The 19,105-nt window shown below is 41.9% G+C and overlaps 1 protein-coding gene across 1 annotated transcript in view; it reads right to left on the bottom strand.

Annotated features, from left to right (window-relative positions):
* The window catches only part of ush2a (Usher syndrome 2A (autosomal recessive, mild)), a 277,638-nt gene that overhangs the window by 89,455 nt on the left and 169,078 nt on the right, over positions 1 to 19,105 (bottom strand). The window contains 8 exon segments of the mRNA XM_030046799.1: positions 5,687 to 5,908; positions 6,363 to 6,531; positions 8,188 to 8,416; positions 10,512 to 10,624; positions 10,755 to 10,957; positions 15,970 to 16,179; positions 16,993 to 17,156; positions 17,944 to 18,099. Coding sequence (XP_029902659.1) covers positions 5,687 to 5,908; positions 6,363 to 6,531; positions 8,188 to 8,416; positions 10,512 to 10,624; positions 10,755 to 10,957; positions 15,970 to 16,179; positions 16,993 to 17,156; positions 17,944 to 18,099 — 1,466 coding nt within the window.

Raw genomic sequence — 19,105 nt, 5'->3', positions numbered from 1 at the left:
ACCTAAAAGCAACAAAATCACCGCAGCCAAGGCCAGAGAAGAAAGCAGGCAGAGAATGGTAAATTATGTAAATGTATAAGTTAATACAGTTCATCTTAACAATATTTTATTTATAACATGCCACCTGCATATTGTAGAGCCCTTAAACATTAAAACTGATAGCCTACAGCTTATTTAGAACAGTGACAGCTTAAGCAATCACACGTTTATTCATAAACTTTACACACTGGAGACTATCGCTATTCCACAATTACGGTACAAGAGATAATGACTTATCATATCAGATTATCATCATAGTCTGTCATATTATGAGGGAACTGGCGACAGTATCAGTTGGTAAAGCCTTACCTATAGCGCTCCCTGTAGTTAAGGTACTTCAGCTAAGGCTTAATGAGACTTCAGTCATTCAAAGTGATTTTCAGTGAAATTATCTTGATTGAATATCATCTATGATAAATGTCCTATGATGATTATTCCCAACATTGCTTGCAATCCCAGCCACCTGCAACCGTACTGAAGTATAATAACAATAAAATGGATGGATGGACTGTCGACGGTGCAAAACTGAACTGCTCATTTTACGTTTGGAAAAAAAAATGAAAGACTGGTAGTGCAAACCTTCACCAAGCTACACCTCAGCTGACACATTCAACTGTAAATTACTGTATTCCCGCTGTTGAGAATCAGTATTTTTCAATACAAACATCATGGAAAAAGCCAGTGGATACTACTGATCCCTCCTCCTGTGATTTGCACAACTATATCAAAGGGGATCCAGAATGGTGGCACCATTTTCCACACAAATAAATAGGCCAAAGGAAGCTGCTTTTATATTTCTAAGCCATAAACCAGAACACAACCACCCTTGTAGCAGGTTAGCTGTGCAGCATGAGTAAAAGTAAGGTAAGTAAGCCAACTTCATGACACAGTAAACTCCAATCCCATAAACTTGGAACTACATCTTACAATTGATCATTTACTGAGACTGCATATGTGTCTGTCTATATCTGTGTGTTTGTGAAAACAACTTGCTCAATCCTCTGCAGCTGCACCAACACCTCTGTTTCTAATAAAAAATAACAATAATATTACTTAAAATGAACAGCAACAACATTAAGAATAAGCACAACAAGATCACAGACACACACAGAATACACACTGTCCTCATCTCCGTGGCCCTGACAGCCAGTGGTTGTTGTCTTGCCAGTCATTAAGGTAAACCTAATAGAAAAGCCATCATCATAAATACATTAACAGAGAGAGAAATGTCTTCCTGTGTTCAGAGGGTACTCTATCTTCTAAAGCAGCCAGACGCTGCTGTTTGGAATGCACTACTGTTGGCCATTTGCTACGCAACATTGATGAGGGGCTTTTGGCATGCATATAGGTGTGTGCACAAACACACACATGCACGCACGCACGCAGATGCACAGACACACTCAGAAACTGATGAGAAGCTTTTGGAAGAAACAATGAAAGGACATGCAACGGATGTGTGTCTCTGTTTGTGTGTGTGTGTGTGTGTGTGTGTGTGTGTGTGTGTGTGTGTGAGGGGATACATGCCAAGGCATACAGATATATGCACAGAAATAGACAGCCATGCACAAAGTAAACCATGTATGCACAGAATTCAAGTAGTAAATTGCGTATGTGTAGAACTGCACACTTTTCCACACACACACACACACACACACACACACACACACACACTTCCACATTCTCAACTCCGCCAGGCTCGGAGTGAGCTAGCTTAACTACGGGGATAATTTCCCTCCAGCAAATGGTCACTGTGCCCTTGAAAAACATATTTGATTATTACTTTTTCTCCCCCTCCTCTTTTTTTCTTTTAGCATCATCACAGCCATTTTCATCACGCGCTCTGATGATGGCACGGCGAGGCGCGTTAAGATAACACCCCGGCACCGCCAGGCTTTTAACACTTAAACGGTGAAAAGGGATATTCAGATTTGTCCTTGAACGTTTGGAAGGGACCTGCCGGGCAGGGACAGAAGGGGGGAGAGAGGGAAGAGTTAAAGGACTCCACACGCTGTAAGGATACACTCACTTTAAGGAAGAAGTGAGGGGGGGACAATTAGGGAAGCGTACACAGCAAGCGATGAGGGGGGTGAAGGACAGGAGGGAAGAGTTAAAGAAGTGCACACTTGAAGAAGAAAAAGTGTGAGGGGGCAATGATAAGTGGAGCGCACACAGTGAGGCAGGGGACTTAGGGAGAGTCAGGGAGCAACGGGAGGCCAAAGACACCACACACGTTCCTTCAAATATCTTCTAATCTCACCTAAATCTTAGCTAAACATCTTTCATACAAACTGATAGACAGAGGGGAAGAAAAGCGAATGGAAAGCTTAAAAGTTGGTCTTAAGCCCGCAATACAGGAAGAAATATAATTGCACTGGAAGAAAGCAAAGGCACTCTTCTTGTCCAAAAACAAACAGTATCTAATCTAGTTGAAAGTGAAGCTAAAGCTGTTTAAACAAACTGGTAGATTTGGAAGGGAGGAATTTAGCATGGAGCCCTTGTGCTACTGTGGGGGATCCTAAAGAAAGGATTACTGACGGTCTCAATAATACGCCAAAAAACAAAAAAAATGGCCACAGTTAGAAGTTATGCCTGCAGTTGCAAACGGCAGTTTTATGTGAAATGACCTGGTCGGTTTTACTTTGAAAGGGAGATATACACATATACACACAAATGTACACTAAACAGAAATAAGTGAAATGTAAATGAGATATTTTATAGTCAGTTTTAACCCCAAAGATACATAAGACATTTTACACTGATATATATATATATATATATATATATATATATATATATTTTTTTTTTTTAATATTTATGATTATTATTACTTATAGTAGTAGTGGTACTGTAGTTGTAGTATTGTTTTTTTACTTAGGACTTGTTGGGTCCAACCTAGCTGTAGTCACTGACTGCTCCCCTGTTTCATATCCAAAAGCCCTGCCTACAGCATGCATTTAAGTGTGTGTATGTGTGTGTGTGTGTGTGTAGGTCTGTGAGTACATTTGTGTCTGCAGGTGTGTTTCTGGATGGGTATACGTGTATGCATGCACTATCCTGCGTGTTCCTGTTTATTTGTATGTGTGTACACTTATGTTTGTGTGCATGTGTATTGTTGCGTATGCATGAATGTGTGTGTTTGTTTGCATGCCTATGTATGTGTGCATACATGCTCGTGCGTGTGCGTGTGCATCTGCTGCCAGACGGCTGTCTCCTGGCATTGCCGTTCCCCCGCAGTGTGTGTGTATGGTTGTTGACAGTGTGGACGGTAATGTGTGATAGATCGCACTTCAGGGACCCCATAATCACATCAGCCTAACCTAGTCTATCAGCTGGACACAATGGGATACCCTTCACTCCTCCTTTAATCTGCTCTATCTACCTCTTCACTCCTCTCATCTTTCTTTTTCTCTCTCTCACTTTCCTTCTCTCTCATCCATTCTTTCCATATTTCTCCCTCTCATTTATTTTTTGCAATTTTCCTTTTTTATATTTTTTTCCCATTTCCAGAGCTATGTTGTTTTTGCTGCCTTTTTTGAATAAATGAAATTTTACATTGTTCTTTGTGCCTTTATTCTTTTGAATCATGTGCATTCATTCTTTCATTTTCAGTCTTTTCTTTAATTTTCAGGACTTTGTCTTTTCTTTCTTGCATCTTAAATTTGATATTGCATGTTTTCTTTCTTTCTTTCTCTCTCTCTTTCTTTCTTATCTGTCTTTGTTTCTCTGTTTCTTTCTTTCTTTGTCTTTCTTCCTTTCTTCTCCTTCGTTCTTCTCCTCACAATATTATTCAAACTAAATCCAAAACCCTGAATAGAGATGGTAAGAGAGAGCAATGAGAGTGACTGTTGCCAAGGTTAAGTAGCCTATCCTATAATAAGTGTTGCTGTGCGCATCATGTGTGTGTGTGTGTGCGTGTGTGTGTCTTGAAACAGACGTGTGGGGTCGAGGTTGCATTGCCGGCCCCGGGGCCCCCCGACCGTGCAGTGCACCCGGCAAATGGCCCTTAGCCTTGCTAGCGCCGCTAGCCCTACGATCCATCATACCATATGTTCTCAATGGGGAAGCTAACGCTAATGACTGATGAGTGGATGGGGAGGGGGCAAATAAAAGGAAGGAGGGAGAAAGCAGGATGAGGTGGAAATGAGGAAGAAAAAGAGGCAGGATAAGAGAGTAGGTGCAAGATGCCAGAGGAAGAAAGAGGGAAAAGAGGGAACAAGTTGAGGAAGGATAACAAAGAAGATGAAGAAGAAGGAGAGGGGGAAGAACGGGAATAAACTGGAAGAGGAGGTGGAGAGGAGGAGGAGGTGGGGAGCATATGCACTCCCTGGGAGCCTCCATCAAATGAAGGATGGCCATATAGCCTGCTCAGGTGGAAGAAAGGGAGGAAGTAGCAGAGGACAAGGAAAGGAAAGACAGGAAAGGAGTCTGGTAGCCTGACAGAATAGAATCACAAGTGTTACTCTAAGAACAGCAGACATTTCAATCAATATTTATGATTATGAACAACTCTCTCCTAAAAAAAAGTCTCAAATTGTCAATGTCACAAAAAGACAAAGTAAAGGAGAAGAAAAGAAAGGAAGTAAAAAGAAACTAAGAAGACAAAACACCAAACAACAATGGCAGCGTTATGAGACGACAGAAGTTCAAGCACTTTTTTGTGGCAACTCGCATTTTTTAAACATTTTTCTTGATAAAAATGGTATTTGTTGGTTATTTTTGCGGACACATGAATTTGTGTGAGTGGGCAGGGATTTGTATGTATGTAGGCATATGTGCATGGGTGTGTGTGTGTGTGTGTGTATGTGTGTGCATGCGCATGTGTGCAGACGGCTTAATGGAGCTCTATAGGCCTGTCCATATGGGGCCATTGTTTATGTGTGATGAATAGAGGCTACGTGTCTCTCTCTGGCGCTCAACACTAAGTGAACCCTGCCGAGAGCACCCTGTTGACTCTGTGTGTGTGTGCAGGGTGTATGTGTGGCTGTCTGTAATATGTCTATATGTGTGGGAGTGTGACTGAGTGTGTGTGTGTGTGTTTGTATGTGTGAAGGAGAGAGAATGAGAGTGTATTTGTCCTGCTGTGTGCTTGGCAGTGCCCTCAACGGTGCCATCCCGAGTGCGTTTCATCATCATCTGCCATGACAAAGATGTCTAATGACACACACATACACCCACACCCAAACACGCCCCCCTACACACACATACACACACACAGTCCCATCTGTGCCATGGTATCCGGGTGCTTTGGGACACGGCAGGAGAGGAAGAAGGGGAGACGACCCCGAGTTCCTGCACCGTGTGTGTACCTCAACCCTCCTCTTTCCACTGCTTTTCTATCGTCTTTCTCTCTCTTTTCCTTATTTCCACCCATTTAAGTCATCCAGGACTCAAAATTAACAAAAGTATGATTATTTTCTTGTATAAAAATCTGTTCATTTTAGAGGTCAGCAAAATAAATTTGTTGAATAAGATAAAGATTTTTTTTTTGCAATTTTTCCCTTGAAAAACTACATGTTTAAAGGCAGAATGGGTTGACAAGCTTCATCCAGTATGCATTCATTGTTAGACAAAACTTTATTAAATGCAGCATGTTTGCACCCTTGCCCTCTCAGAACAACATTCTCATGGCTGTGTGTGTTTCTCTCACCTGGAGTGTGTGTATGGACTTCCCCCCTCTCAGCATCACCACAGCACACCAGTGCATCATCTACGATTTGGCCTCCACAACACTGGACCCCGTAGCCATCATGAAGGCCCCCTCCACAGCAGAGCTGGCCCCCTTTAACTGAGTAGGGAACCCCGCCACAGCAGCTGTCACCCAGTCCCACTGAGACCCGGCCCTGAGAGGGGTCAGGACAGCAGTGCTCACCTGGACGGACAAGGACAGATGAATTAAACATTAGAGCAGAACAGTAAAGTAATGTTCAGAATAAAATAGAATAGAGTACAAAAGAACAGACAAGAGTAGAGCAGAACACGTCACTAAATCATTCTGACAAGTTTGACCATTATTTTAATCTCGACACTTTGTATCTGTTTGTCAGTGTTCAAGTATGACATCTGGGCCTAAGCCGTTTAATCCATGATACAAACCAGAATGTCTTTACACATCAGGGTTTCTAGGGCAAAGTCACTTCAAATGGCGATCCGTGGCTTCAAGAAAATCGACTTGGGGTTCCAATATATTACAAAGTTTGAAAGCCGCTGGACTAGAACATACCAGAATAAAATAGAATAAATGTGGCAATTTGTTTAGCAAATCCCATCTAAATATAAGCATATAACATGATTCTGAAGACTGAAGCCAAGCTTTTGAAACTCACCGGTCTGCACAGGAACGTAATATTCCCCACAGCACTGGTGATTGGGCCGAAGTGGGAGGAGCTTCCCTCCACAGCAGACAAAGCGGGAGGAGTTACTGAGGGCCAGGTAACGCCCCTCACAGCACTGATGATGTGGCTCCCATGTGTACAATACTCCATTGCAGCAAACCTTGTTGACGCAAGTATGCACACACAGACATACACACACAACACACACAGTCAAGCACACACATTTGCCAATAAGTCCACACAAACTGTTACATCTGTAAAAAAAAATGACTTCTTCACCTAGCTTGTTTACTCTCCATGTCATAAAGTAGAAATCACGTACTGCTGCAGTAAACTTAAAAGAATAGTTTACCCAAAATACAAAGAAGATATTTTCTCAATTACTCCTTGTGCAATCTATCCACCCAGATAGTTTATTTGTGATTTATTCTAGCCTGCCGCGGCCTTAAAACTCTCTCTCCAAAACAATGCCACGGATACCCGGTATAATCCACTGCCCTCCGGGGTGACGAGTTTTGCTGGAAATTGTTTCCTGCTGAAGAAAACCAGCAAACTGTATCTGTCCTGAGTGGGAATTAGAGGTGGATAAATACAGTTTGCCATGTGCTTTGGCAGGAAACACTTCCCAACAACACTTTTCACCTCTGAGGGCTGTTGATCATAGTTTTTGGAAAGAGCTTTTGCTGTTGAGTTTTTCAACATGTAAATATTATACAGTTTGAGCTCAGCAAATTAATACCGATCCAGCCCCATTGTACTTGAGCACTGGGAGGCAGGGAGGATTACAGCAGATAGGAAACCTCACCAAATCATACCGAAATGATCTAAAAGGATAGATTGGGCCAGAAGTAAGTGGGAATATATATTTTTTCTGTACTTTGGGGGAACTATTCCTTTAAAGTGAAAGACTGAACAGATAAGATACTGAGAGAAAACTAGTGAAAAGACATATTTCTAAGGGGTTTGTCTTTTACTACAGATCATGGTTAATGTTACTGGAATGACTGCTGTAGGAAAAGTTAAACGACCTGTTCTCTCCAAGGTCTGATGTTTGCCTTCTCTACTTTGCCCTGTGCATGCACCAAAGTGTATAATATGTTGTGTCAACACGCGCACTTAAGTATGTATGTGTGTTGTGGTACATGCGTGCCTAAGTGTGTGTTATTGTGCATGTCGTCTCATGTGACTGCAGTGAGGGTAGATGTATGGCGGGTGGGTACGCTGTGCCAATTTGGCTGGCATTCAATGACACGAGGATGGCAGTGAATGCAGATGACAAGTTAATCTGTTTAGAGAAAATAATCACTGCGAGGATGACCGTGCATCCCACATAAATAAGAGCCGCTCAGATGAGGAAATGTGAGAGTATGTGTGTTTGTGTGTGTCATTTCGGATCCGTACAATGTGTGTGTGTCACTGTGGATCTGTGTTTCTGCATGTATATCTGTGGTCTAGTGAGGACTGATGTCCTGTGGGAATACACAGAACAATGCATTCTCCACTTCAGATCCGCAGCCAGAGCTAAGCCACTGGTCTGCTGCCTTGTTTGACACATCCAGAACAAGTTGTTGTTATACAAATTATAATTTAATTTGGGTTTCAATTTCTACTTAAAAAGCTTCCCTCATTGAAGGGATAAGAGCAGGTGAGAGAAGATTATAGCAGAGGAAGGGGTGGAAAAAGCAGAATGGAACAGATACAAAAAAGCAGACTACCAAAACATCAATAATTTTCATTTGAGTAAACGCAGCATGTGTTGCTTTTCAATACAACATATGTTCTTTGTTAAAATCAGAACAGAAAATGATTTAATTACCTGTGTTTCAGGCTGGAGGCAGGATGTCCCACACACACTATGAGTGGCAGGACACTGCAGGTAGGTACACCTGTCCCCCCTGCCACTTGTACCTCTTGACTCCTCCACCTGAGGGGCTGTGACCCCTGCCGACCCACCACCACATGACCTCAGGGTCCGTCTTCGGACCTCATAGCCCAGCATGATCCCATTGGGTCTGCCTGGACTGGACCACTCCAACTTCACCGCCCTGAAAGAGAGTGGGCGAGAGAGAGTGGGCGAGCGAGAGAGAGAGAGAGAGAGAGAGAGAGAGAGAGAGAGAGAGAGAGAGAGAGAGGCTGTCACAAAGCTGATCTGACTTGAAGCTAAATGTTCATCTAAATTGTTGATTTTATGCCCAAAGCAGAGAAAGTATTGGCATGGGGAGACAAATAAAGGGAGAAAAAAAATTTTCTCTTTCACACTCTTCACACTCATACACACCCACACTCACACACACACACATTCACTGCATTTACATGGAGTTTAGTAACCGGGTTATACCTTGTTTCCATAACCAGGGTAAGGGATTAAGAGAAGCTATTGTTGTTGGTTAAAGCTTACTTGGACTTGTGAATGGCTTTTTACATGTGTGTATGGGCAGGAAAAGAGACCAGATAAAGAAACTGACATGATAAACACACACTGTTCAACACTCTGGAGAGTAAAAACTTTCTGTGACACATGGTTGTTGAATAATGTTTATTACGTTTATGCAGAGGAAACTCCACAAGAGGCAGGCTGATGGGTGCTCTCTGCCAGCTGCAAGTCAGCTGCAGCACCAGTCAGTAGCGGTAACAGTCATGGGAATATCCGGGGGCAGAGGCTACCTGGTTATTTGGGGAGTGCCCAAGGACACTTTGACAAGCTCTCTGGAGGAGCCAGGGAATGAAACAGGAACCCTCCAATTAAGAGAGGACTGCTCTTCATGAGCCACGCCACCCCATCTTGAGAAGAGACTAACATTATTGTTTCCTCTTTTGTCTCCCTCTCTTCCACTTTCTTTCACCCCACTGTTACATTTTCCTTTTCTTTCTCTCACAAGTTATTTCTCAATAGAGTGTTACAGTGTGGAGTCTTAAAACCTTGAAGTGATTAACCATTAGCTCTGGCCAGATTTTCAATGCTTTTTTCCCCACACAGTTTTTGATTTATGCAGAAAGTACAATCCTTGGTCTCCATAAGCCTAAGAAAGTTTTGCCTGTTTTATTGCATTACATCAACTGGTTGAAAGTAATTCCCCAACTTGCTAAAATACTTAAATTGGGGAGTTTTGTGTAATCATAGTAAGGTAACACATCTAAAGGAATCAGCTGCTATAACCCAGATTTTAGCTACTCACAATAATCTGGTGTCATGTGTGCATTTAAATGTAGTAACACAAATTCACACACAAACTTTTACCACCCACATGGTCTACGTGCAAACTCTCTCAACCCACGTGCACATACACACATGCACACACGCATGTGAACACACAGGCAGTGACTGCCAAAGGTGAGTTACAGTGTCAGAGTGTGTATGTCTTTACACACTTCACATATTGATTTTCCTCTTTTTCATCTCTGACATATTTGGCAGGGGAAAGACCTGTGTAGTAACACGCAGAGTTACAACTTCCACAGTCACCTTCACAGAAATAGCAGCCACAAATCACGGATTCCTCTATAATTTTAATATTTGCAACAGCAGGCTTTATGGTAGACAGAGCAGCACCACAGTGTACAGTACTCTCATTACTGCAAAAAAAAAAAAAAAAAAAGAGTTTACCTTCATATTCTATTGATTTTAGAAGGCATAAAAATAATTTCAATCTGATTGGATTATGCAGTTGCAGTACTGCATAATTTGAATAAGTAATCTAGTGTAATCTTGGCACATAAACTCTGAGAGATTTGACTCAATTTCCCCTTGGGGATAAATAAAACATTTCTGATTCTGTTTCTGATTCTGATTCTGACAGGAAACAGGCAGGTATATTTACTCCCTTAACACCGTAGAGATGATTACAGGCCACCAATTAATGATACTTTGTTCAGGACTCTATGTTTTACAGCAGCAGGATTAAAATACTGAAGTGGCCACATTACTTAAAAAAATGCTACCTAACACAGGCTTCAACCCAAGTCCTCTTGTTGTAGGACTGTCTACCTACTCATCACACCGCCAATATATATTATCACATTTACTGAACCTGAAACAAATGGAACGTACTACAAATTATTCATCTGAAATATTCTGATTCTGAGCTGTACTGGAGAGACAGAGAGGGGACAGACAAGGAGATGGTTTGCTCTCGATATTACCTGGGACTCAGCACTAGTGTACGTGGGACGGCCAGGTCAGCAGGCAGGTCCTCGACTGTGGTCATCTGGGTAACGTTACTTTTGACACATGCATACACAGTACACACCTCCACCTGAAATACATGAACACACACAGAGATCAGAGAAAAAGGTAATGTATGTTTAATCTAACAATAGCTGTCTCTATGCCTTTATATGTGTGTGTGTGTGTGTGTGTGTGTGTGTGTGTGTGTGTGTGTGTACCTGCACATTGTACACAGTAAAAGGCAGCAGGTCCCCCAGCAGGTATGACCCTGAGCTGTTGTCTATGCTGCCATGGAGACGGTCGTCAACGTAAATATGGTAACCAGTAACTGCTCCGTTAGGCCGTAGAGGAGGGGACCAGAGCACGCGCACCACACTGCTGTTAACCAGAACCACCTCTGGTGCGGGCATCCCTTCTGGTTCTGGACACACACACACACACACACACACACACACACACACACACACACACAAAACACAAACACACACACACACAGACAAACACAAACACACATGCAGGGAAGCAGCCATGTTCCGTATAAATTTGTGGGGAAAACTGTCCAGTGAGCATGAAACAAGAATGTTGGTTTAATTTAACAGGCAATTTACTTGTGTCCACATCTAGTTTCATTTTTTAGGGGAAACTCCCCCCAAACAACAAAACAAATAAACAAACAAACAAACAAAACAAAACCTGTGTACAAAAACATGTCATCTAACTGTGGCATGCTTGTTGAATTGTGGTATGATTCCAGTTCTCTCAGGATCATTTTACTGTAATTTAAGAATATGTCCTTAAACTGTAATGTAGGTGTTTGATAGGATTTGCTTGTGATTTTCAGAGTAGCAGCTTCATACCACATTCATTTGCTAACACGTGTATACAAAGCCAATTTCTAAGAGACGGAAACAACAGCATTCAAACTTTAAATGTATAAGAAAGGGCTTCATAAGGATTGTAAAAATTATGAAGCGCTCTTAAAAGTGAACTGTAACCAAAACTGGGCATGTATTTCAGGTTGAGGTCTACATTTCTTCGGTATGGAAAAAAAAAAAAATCTAAGTATCATACAAGCTTGACTTTCTTTCAGAAGTTAGTTCAGTAGCAGCTCCGCTCTGACATAGTGAGAGGAGACACAGACTGACAGACTTCTCAGAGATCAAACCACAACACACGTCTTTGAACCGTCCATCATTGCAGAGGGGTGTGTGTGTGTGTGTGTGTGTGTGTGAAAGAGAGAGAAAGAGAGAGACAGTGTATAGCACATGATATGATCATTGTGTGTGTGCCAACATGGGACAGACAGAGTGTGTGTGAGAGAGAGAGAGTAAGAGAGAGAGAAGCATCGTATGTTGGAGCGAAACTATGTGTGTGTGTTAGTAAGACAGGGTGAGAAGAGTAAGACAGACTGTTTGTGTGGGTGTGTGTGTGTGTGTGTGTGCGCAGTATTGCGTTGATAATGATGCCATCGAGCAGTAAATGAAATGTAGAGCAGTGGGTTGGCTTTAGGTAAGTGAATTGGCACCGAATTAATTGGGTTAACATCTCTTGGCTAAGTGCGTTTTCACTTCGAACAATGGTTTGAATATGTATGATCACTTCAGTCCCTCTCTCTGTCTCTCTTTGCTGATAATGCTCTCAACTCCTTCCATGAGACTATCTTCACTCTTTCTTTTCGCATTGTGCCCCGTCTTACTGCTTCACTTGGCGCTGTTATCTCTTTCTCCAAGTCTCTCTCTCTCTTACTGTCCTTTCTGTCCATCCATTTCTCTCTGTTCATTCCTCTAAGAAACTCTCTACGTCAGCACATCTCCCGTTGGAGTCGATGATCAGCTCAATGTCCAGTTCACAGAATTTAGCTGGTCTCTGTGTAAAGTTACTGAGATGATCACTATAATATGGGTCACCATTAAGGCCTGAGAGTGACAGAGAAACAGAGATGATGAAAATCAAAGAGAGAAGACAGCTGTGTGCTAGTGATCATGTGTTTCTGCAGGCCAACATGGACGCTACTTCGATCATGGGTTCCAAGGGTTTTATTCCCATACGGGTTTTGAAAAAATTAAGAAAATAAGCTTTGTTACAAACAGGAATTGTGATGCTTATAAATTTTGTTCAGTTAGATAATTCTGACAAACCAGTGCATTTGCATTTGTTTTTCAATTTTTGAACCACATATGGAGTTAATATCGGCATAAAGCAACTACAATCTATTTTGCATTTGACAATAGTAGCTGCTACTAGTTGTTGAGTCTGACAAAAGTGGAAAGTCTGACAGAAAAAAATGGAAAAAGTCTGACAGAAGTATCACAAAGTATAGCCATGTAGCAGAGCAAGAATGTGAGTTAACACGCTCAAAGTAATGATGTGTAATTATTCTGAGACCTATTATAATTTAAGTATAAAAGCAAGTTGGGGAATTACTTTCAACCAGTTGATGTAATGCAATAAAACAGGCAAAACTTTCTTAGGCTTATGGAGACCAAGGATTGTACTTTCTGCATAAATCAAAAACTGTGTGGGGAAAAAAGCATTGAAAATCTGGCCAGAGCTAATGGTTAATCACTTCAAGGTTTTAAGACTCCACACTGTAACACTCTATTGAGAAATAACTTGTGAGAGAAAGAAAAGGAAAATGTAACAGTGGGGTGAAAGAAAGTGGAAGAGAGGGAGACAAAAGAGGAAACAATAATGTTAGTCTCTTCTCAAGATGGGGTGGCGTGGCTCATGAAGAGCAGTCATCTCTTAATTGGAGGGTTCCTGTTTCATTCCCTGGCTCCTCCAGAGAGCTTGTCAAAGTGTCCTTGGGCAAGACACTGAACCCCTAACCGCAGCTTCACACCTTGCATGGTAGCCTCTGCCGTCAGTGTGTGTTTGTGTGTGAATGTGAGGCAGACATTGTAAAGCGCTTTGAGTGGCTGCTAGACCAGAAAAGCGCCAAAGAAATGCAGTCCATTTACCATTTCAAGATGATAACAGAGGCAGAGAGCGAAGCCGAGACCGGCTCTGAAGGGGACAAGTGAGAAAGAGAACCAAACACAGTGAAGGGAATAACACTCTTTAAAGCAGAGGTTTTGGAGAGGCCAGAGAGGGAGAGGAGGGAGGGAGGAGGGAGGAGGGTGGTGGAGACAGAAGTGATCATACAAATTCAATCTATTGTTCGTAGTGAAAATGCACTTAGCCAAGAAAAGTTAACCCAATTCATTTGCTACCAATTCACTTACCTAAACCCAGCCCACTGCTCTACATTTCATTTACTGTTAGATGGCATTATCAACGCAATACTGCACACAGAGGCTCTCTCCATCTCTCTCTCTCAAACACACACGCACACACACGCACACACGCACACACACACACACACACACACACACACACACACACACACACACACACACACACAAACACACTTTGCTTTCCAATTAGCCCCTGTGTTACCATTGCCCTATAGATTGCAGGCCAAGTTGAGATGGTTGGTAGGGTTGAGCTGCAATAGTTAAAATATATTTGGCTTTAGTGTGTGCAGTGTTCCTGTATCTATGTGTGCCTATCTGTGTGTGTGTGTGTGTGTGTGTGTGTGTGTGTGTGTGTGCACTCTTATGGCTGTAAAATAATGAAATTACCTCCAGAGCCCTCTCAGTTAAACGAGCCGTGCTTTGCCTTTAGCACCTAATGATTTTCTAATGTTTTTAATGCACTTTTTATTATACTGCTCAGATTAGAGAGAGAGGTCCCTGACATATGATTATATAGAGTGAGACAGAGAAAGAATTGTGAGAGTGGGAGAGAGACAGAGGAAGCAGGGAGGAAAGGGAAACAGAAAGAAACAGCAAAGAGAGGGGCCAGTGACATATGATTACAGAGTGATCTGAGGAAAACTCTTAAATGCAAAGAGACTGGGCTGAAGGGCTGAGGGAGCAAGGGAAAGAAAAGCTGAGATGACAGGTGGATAACCTGTGAAATACAGAGCTAGACATGAGAAAAAACTGAGTCTGCCTGAAACGGGAATACCAGTTGATTCCAGAAATGATATTTTATTCTTATTTCAGTTCCATCACTTAGGAGAAGCTGCAGATGACACCCTGACGATACGCCAAGGTTGAGTTTTACTTGCTCATGTTCACAAATATTGAGTGAATGCGGTGTGATGGCTGGGGCTGTGACAACAGCAAAGTCTGTTTTTCAGGAGTTCCCAATGGCTGGGAAAGTTGTGTAATCCCACATTGTAATTTGGGATAGCAAAACTAAATCAAAGCACAGTGTGTGATTCATTCCCATTTTGTAATTCTGATTAGAGAACAAGCGCAAAAATGATCTGTACCTACAGGTACAGGGGCCGGCAAAGGATGCTTTACAGTTTATATAATGACGTCAACATGACTTTAAAAATGACTTCTATGCAGTAAAATATGTGGATTTTATTTCTTTTTTCATCTCCAAAGCAGGAACAGATTTTATTGTAATTCACTTAATTAATTTTCTCAGGAATTCATGTTCCATTAATTTTTTCATGTTAGTGGACCCTCTCTATTTAAAAAAAAAACAAACTTTAAAACTATTCAAAATGTAGTTTTAAATAGAGTTTTAAATGTAGTTTCAAATGTTTGGAAAGGCCTGGGGAATTTGAACTGTATTGCATTTGTATCAGTGAAGGATCATACCAGTTATTCTGCATGTTTAGCATAATATCTTATTGTAACTAACTGTAGCTTCATTCAACTATAAAAAAATTAACTTTCAGAGACTTCAACCTTTCTTCACACAAGCATTCCATCATCATAATAACATAGTCCGCATTAGTTTCCCTAAAAGTAGTAACAATAAAATAGTCCCTTGGAAACAGGAGCTTTACACGGCCAATTATCAGTTCTGTAGTTAATGGTGGGTGTTTCAACCGAGAAAACATAAAATCAAGGAATATTAATTCTGTGTTGTGAAATCTGTAGTACCACAGCTTGATGTGAAAAATGTTTAGTTGCAATGTAAAATGTGGGTAAATTGTAGTAAATGGGCCAAACATTCAAAATCACTGGTATGGTCCTTTAGGTGCAGTAATTATTACATATGACCGCAGCTAGTAGTCTTGTTTGCCAGTGGAGGATGGTTTGACAGCTTGTGTGTATGTCTGTGAATGCAGTTTGTGTGTGTGTGTGTGTGTGTGTGTGTGTGTGTGTATGTGCTGCCATCAAGCATCTCACAACACCTTAGATCCACCTCACACACACTTTGTATTGATCTGATGCCTCACTACATGATGCACTTAGCACCGTCTGTGAGGCACAGACACAGAAACACAGACACCTCTTTCAGATGTACTGAGTTTAAGTACTGTATGCCACCTATAACACGCACACACACACACATATGCACACTCTCCCCATATAAGAAATCTCTTCTCCACACACGCACACTCAACCACAAATAAGCACACACCTCCGTCCTTTGTGGTGACGTTAACTGTTATCGTAGTGGTGTTATGTGCTCCGTTGAACACCTGTAATGACACACTGTATGTGGTACTGGGCCAGAGGTCACCGATCACCGCGGAGACGATCCCGCGAGGGAAGGCTAACGTTCGACTGAGGTGGGAGGAGTCTAGTGTGAGAAAGTAAGACTCCACCCCTCCCTGCAGGTCCTGCAGAGCTGAGAGACAGAAACAGAGAGAGAGAGAGAGAAAGAGAGAGAGAAAGAGAGGGAGAGAGAGAGAGAGAGAGAGAGAAAGAGACAGAGCAAGAGAGCAGTCAAAGTTTAAACGAAACCCATAAACTGACAGAAATGTGTTTTTTTGTAAACCGCCAGCTCACAGAACAACCTTAATAGACCAACAGAGTATAAAAGTGTGCCAGTGTGTCTTTGTGTTTATGTTTATATCCTCATGAGAAAGAGTTTGAGTTTTAAATCTTCAATGCGAGGATGTTTTTGTGAAATCTGGTCCCTCTGGTTGGTCCTCAGTCCTTTAAGTATCTATTTTAGAATTAGCGATAAGATTATAATTACAAATATATTAAGCCTGAAACTGAAATATGCATCTTTTTGGCATTAGAATAAAATAAATAAATAATATATTTAATTTGTTAATAGCATGTGTTGGTCTGCCTGTGTGCACATGCCTAACTCTTCCCATTTGCCTGAAACAGGCTTTTCAATAACATTCAGGACATATTAAACTATATGCCATTTACTGTGAGTATTTGGGCACAACCAGCATGACCTGAGTTGCAGCTGTGAGGCCCAGGGATGTCATAGCAATAACAACAACAACAGTGATGAAAAGCTGATTGACTGTGTGTTTCCTCAGCCTTTGACTAGATGACTTTTCAAAGTAAGCAATTTATAAGACAAAAAGGGTTGTGTCGAGTCAGCCTTTAGATCATTAAGGTTGAGAGGCCCTGCAGCAAGACAGTGTGTGTATGTGTGTGTGTGTGTGTGTGTGTGTGTTTGCGTGTGTGGTCTTACAGGGCTGTGTCCAGTTGACCTGTACAGCAGTGTGATTGACAGGAAGGGCAGACAGAGAGGGGGGGTGCAGGGGGACCCCCGCCATGGTGACCGCAGTGACAATGTCTCCTGAGGAGGAGCCCACATCGTTATGGACCAACAACTGGTACTGGTACCAGGTGAATCTGTTGAAGGACAACATGACAATATGACTTAGCTCTGTTGTTCTGTAAGCCAATGGCAGTGATAACCAGCAGAAAACAGCTGTGAGATATCGTCATCTTGGACCGCAAAATGCAGAACTAACGCTAGTATAGACCAGCACTTGGTTCAGGTACCAAATAGAACTAGATCAATCAATCAATCAATAAACCAATGATGGAATTTAGAGAAAAAATTAACAGACAGAATGAAAGACAGATGATCAATGTGATGATGATTATTGTTATAATTTTTTAGCATAAGATGAACTTTGCAGATAACTACATATATAGATAACTAGGATTATATATATCACATATATGTTATTTAACAGGACTCTGATTATATATATAATATATATGTTATTTAAGAGGACTCTGAAAATATGGTAAATGCTGATAAAGAAACACTGATTACTTTCTCATAAAGTCTATTCTAGGACATCAAAAAAATCCCACAAAGTGAAAAGTGCTTATGCTTCCAAAAGTTTGAGTTTACTGCTGGAATCAAGCACAATGAAGAGACAAACCCGGGAGTACACCCAGAGCCGTTTAGCAAGCATAAAGGAAAAAAAATTCTGCTTCCACCAAGTGCCAAACTGAGATTAGGGGACGCTGTGTGAAAAACAATTTAATTCTTTGGGATATTTGCTTAATGTATCTTTGAGCGGTATTAAAAGATCGGCATCGGCAGCAGCTCGCCGATCGGCTCTGCACACACGGTTCGCTGCGGTGCCGGCGTTTGCTCTAGAGCTCATTTCGGTAATCTCACCTGCTTAGGCCTTTATCTTGGTAGAACAATTTGGTGCCGGAGTAAACATGGAGCCAGCGATGGAGATCTTCGGAGGGGGGAGGAGGCAGGGCTGTTACTGTGGGGACCGTGGCGATGGCCAGGGGCTGGTGGGTTTTACGTCTGAGCAGCTCGTATCTGAGGGGAAATTTAAATAAAAGAAAACACACGTACATAGGAATGGATGTGCAGGGATGCATGAACACACAAACACAACACATGTATGCACATGTAACCATGTGAGCATTGCAGGCACAGGCAAGAGTGCTCACATACACATACATTGTACATAAGTGAAAATGCACACACACACACACACACACACGCTCTTTTTCCTCACTCTATTCTGATTCCCCTCCTTATCGCTCTTTCCCTCCTCTTCTGCTGTTTTTCATCATCTCTATTCTTTCTCTTTAACTGTATCTCATCCCTCCCTCCCTCCCTTCGTCCCTCCCTCTGTTGCTTTTTTTCTGCAGGGTTTGTGTTTTCCTCTCCCCACAGTGATGCTAATTTCTGCTGTAATCAGAAGAGAAGGGCTTAATGCCGCCTTTTAACCAGCCCACTTAGACAAACACACAGAGCTGAGCTGAGCAGAGCAGAGAGAGGGGCTCATGCATTTTAATCGCCTGCCAGGAAAATGGACCTTTATTTTAGGCCTAATCGGCAACAGAATAGAACAGGACAGAACAGAGCAGACCAGAATGGTGCATTAGGACTGACAAAACACTGATTAAAACATGCACAACACTTAGCTCATTACCACGGCACTCATGTTAGCAGCTCGTTAACGTGTTCCTATCCTCTCGTTTGCTTAAGTTTTCCAGCAGCGATAGAACAGCTCCAGAAAATGTCTCTTGACGACAACACAGATTTAAGTCTGGGCTGCTTGTTTTGTGTCTCGCTCATGAATAAAAACACAGCGCCGATTCAGATTGTGTAAAGTCACACTGGTCACACAGATTGAGATGCACGCATTTGGGCTGTTCGGATTCAGAAGTTTGGGCGCGTCTTTGCTTGTGCACGATTTATTCAAAACCTTGGCTTCTGTGTCCTTCTCTGTGATGGAAAATAAGGCCATGGACTTTTATCTTTTCCATGTTTTTCTGCTGATGCATTGCTTTTAAACAACATGTGCCTTAAATTC

The sequence above is a fragment of the Myripristis murdjan genome, chromosome 3, assembly GCF_902150065.1.
Source record: "Myripristis murdjan chromosome 3, fMyrMur1.1, whole genome shotgun sequence".
NCBI lineage: Eukaryota > Metazoa > Chordata > Actinopteri > Holocentriformes > Holocentridae > Myripristis > Myripristis murdjan.
Note: the sequence above shows the minus strand (reverse complement) of the source record. Positions and strands in the feature narration are given on the sequence as shown.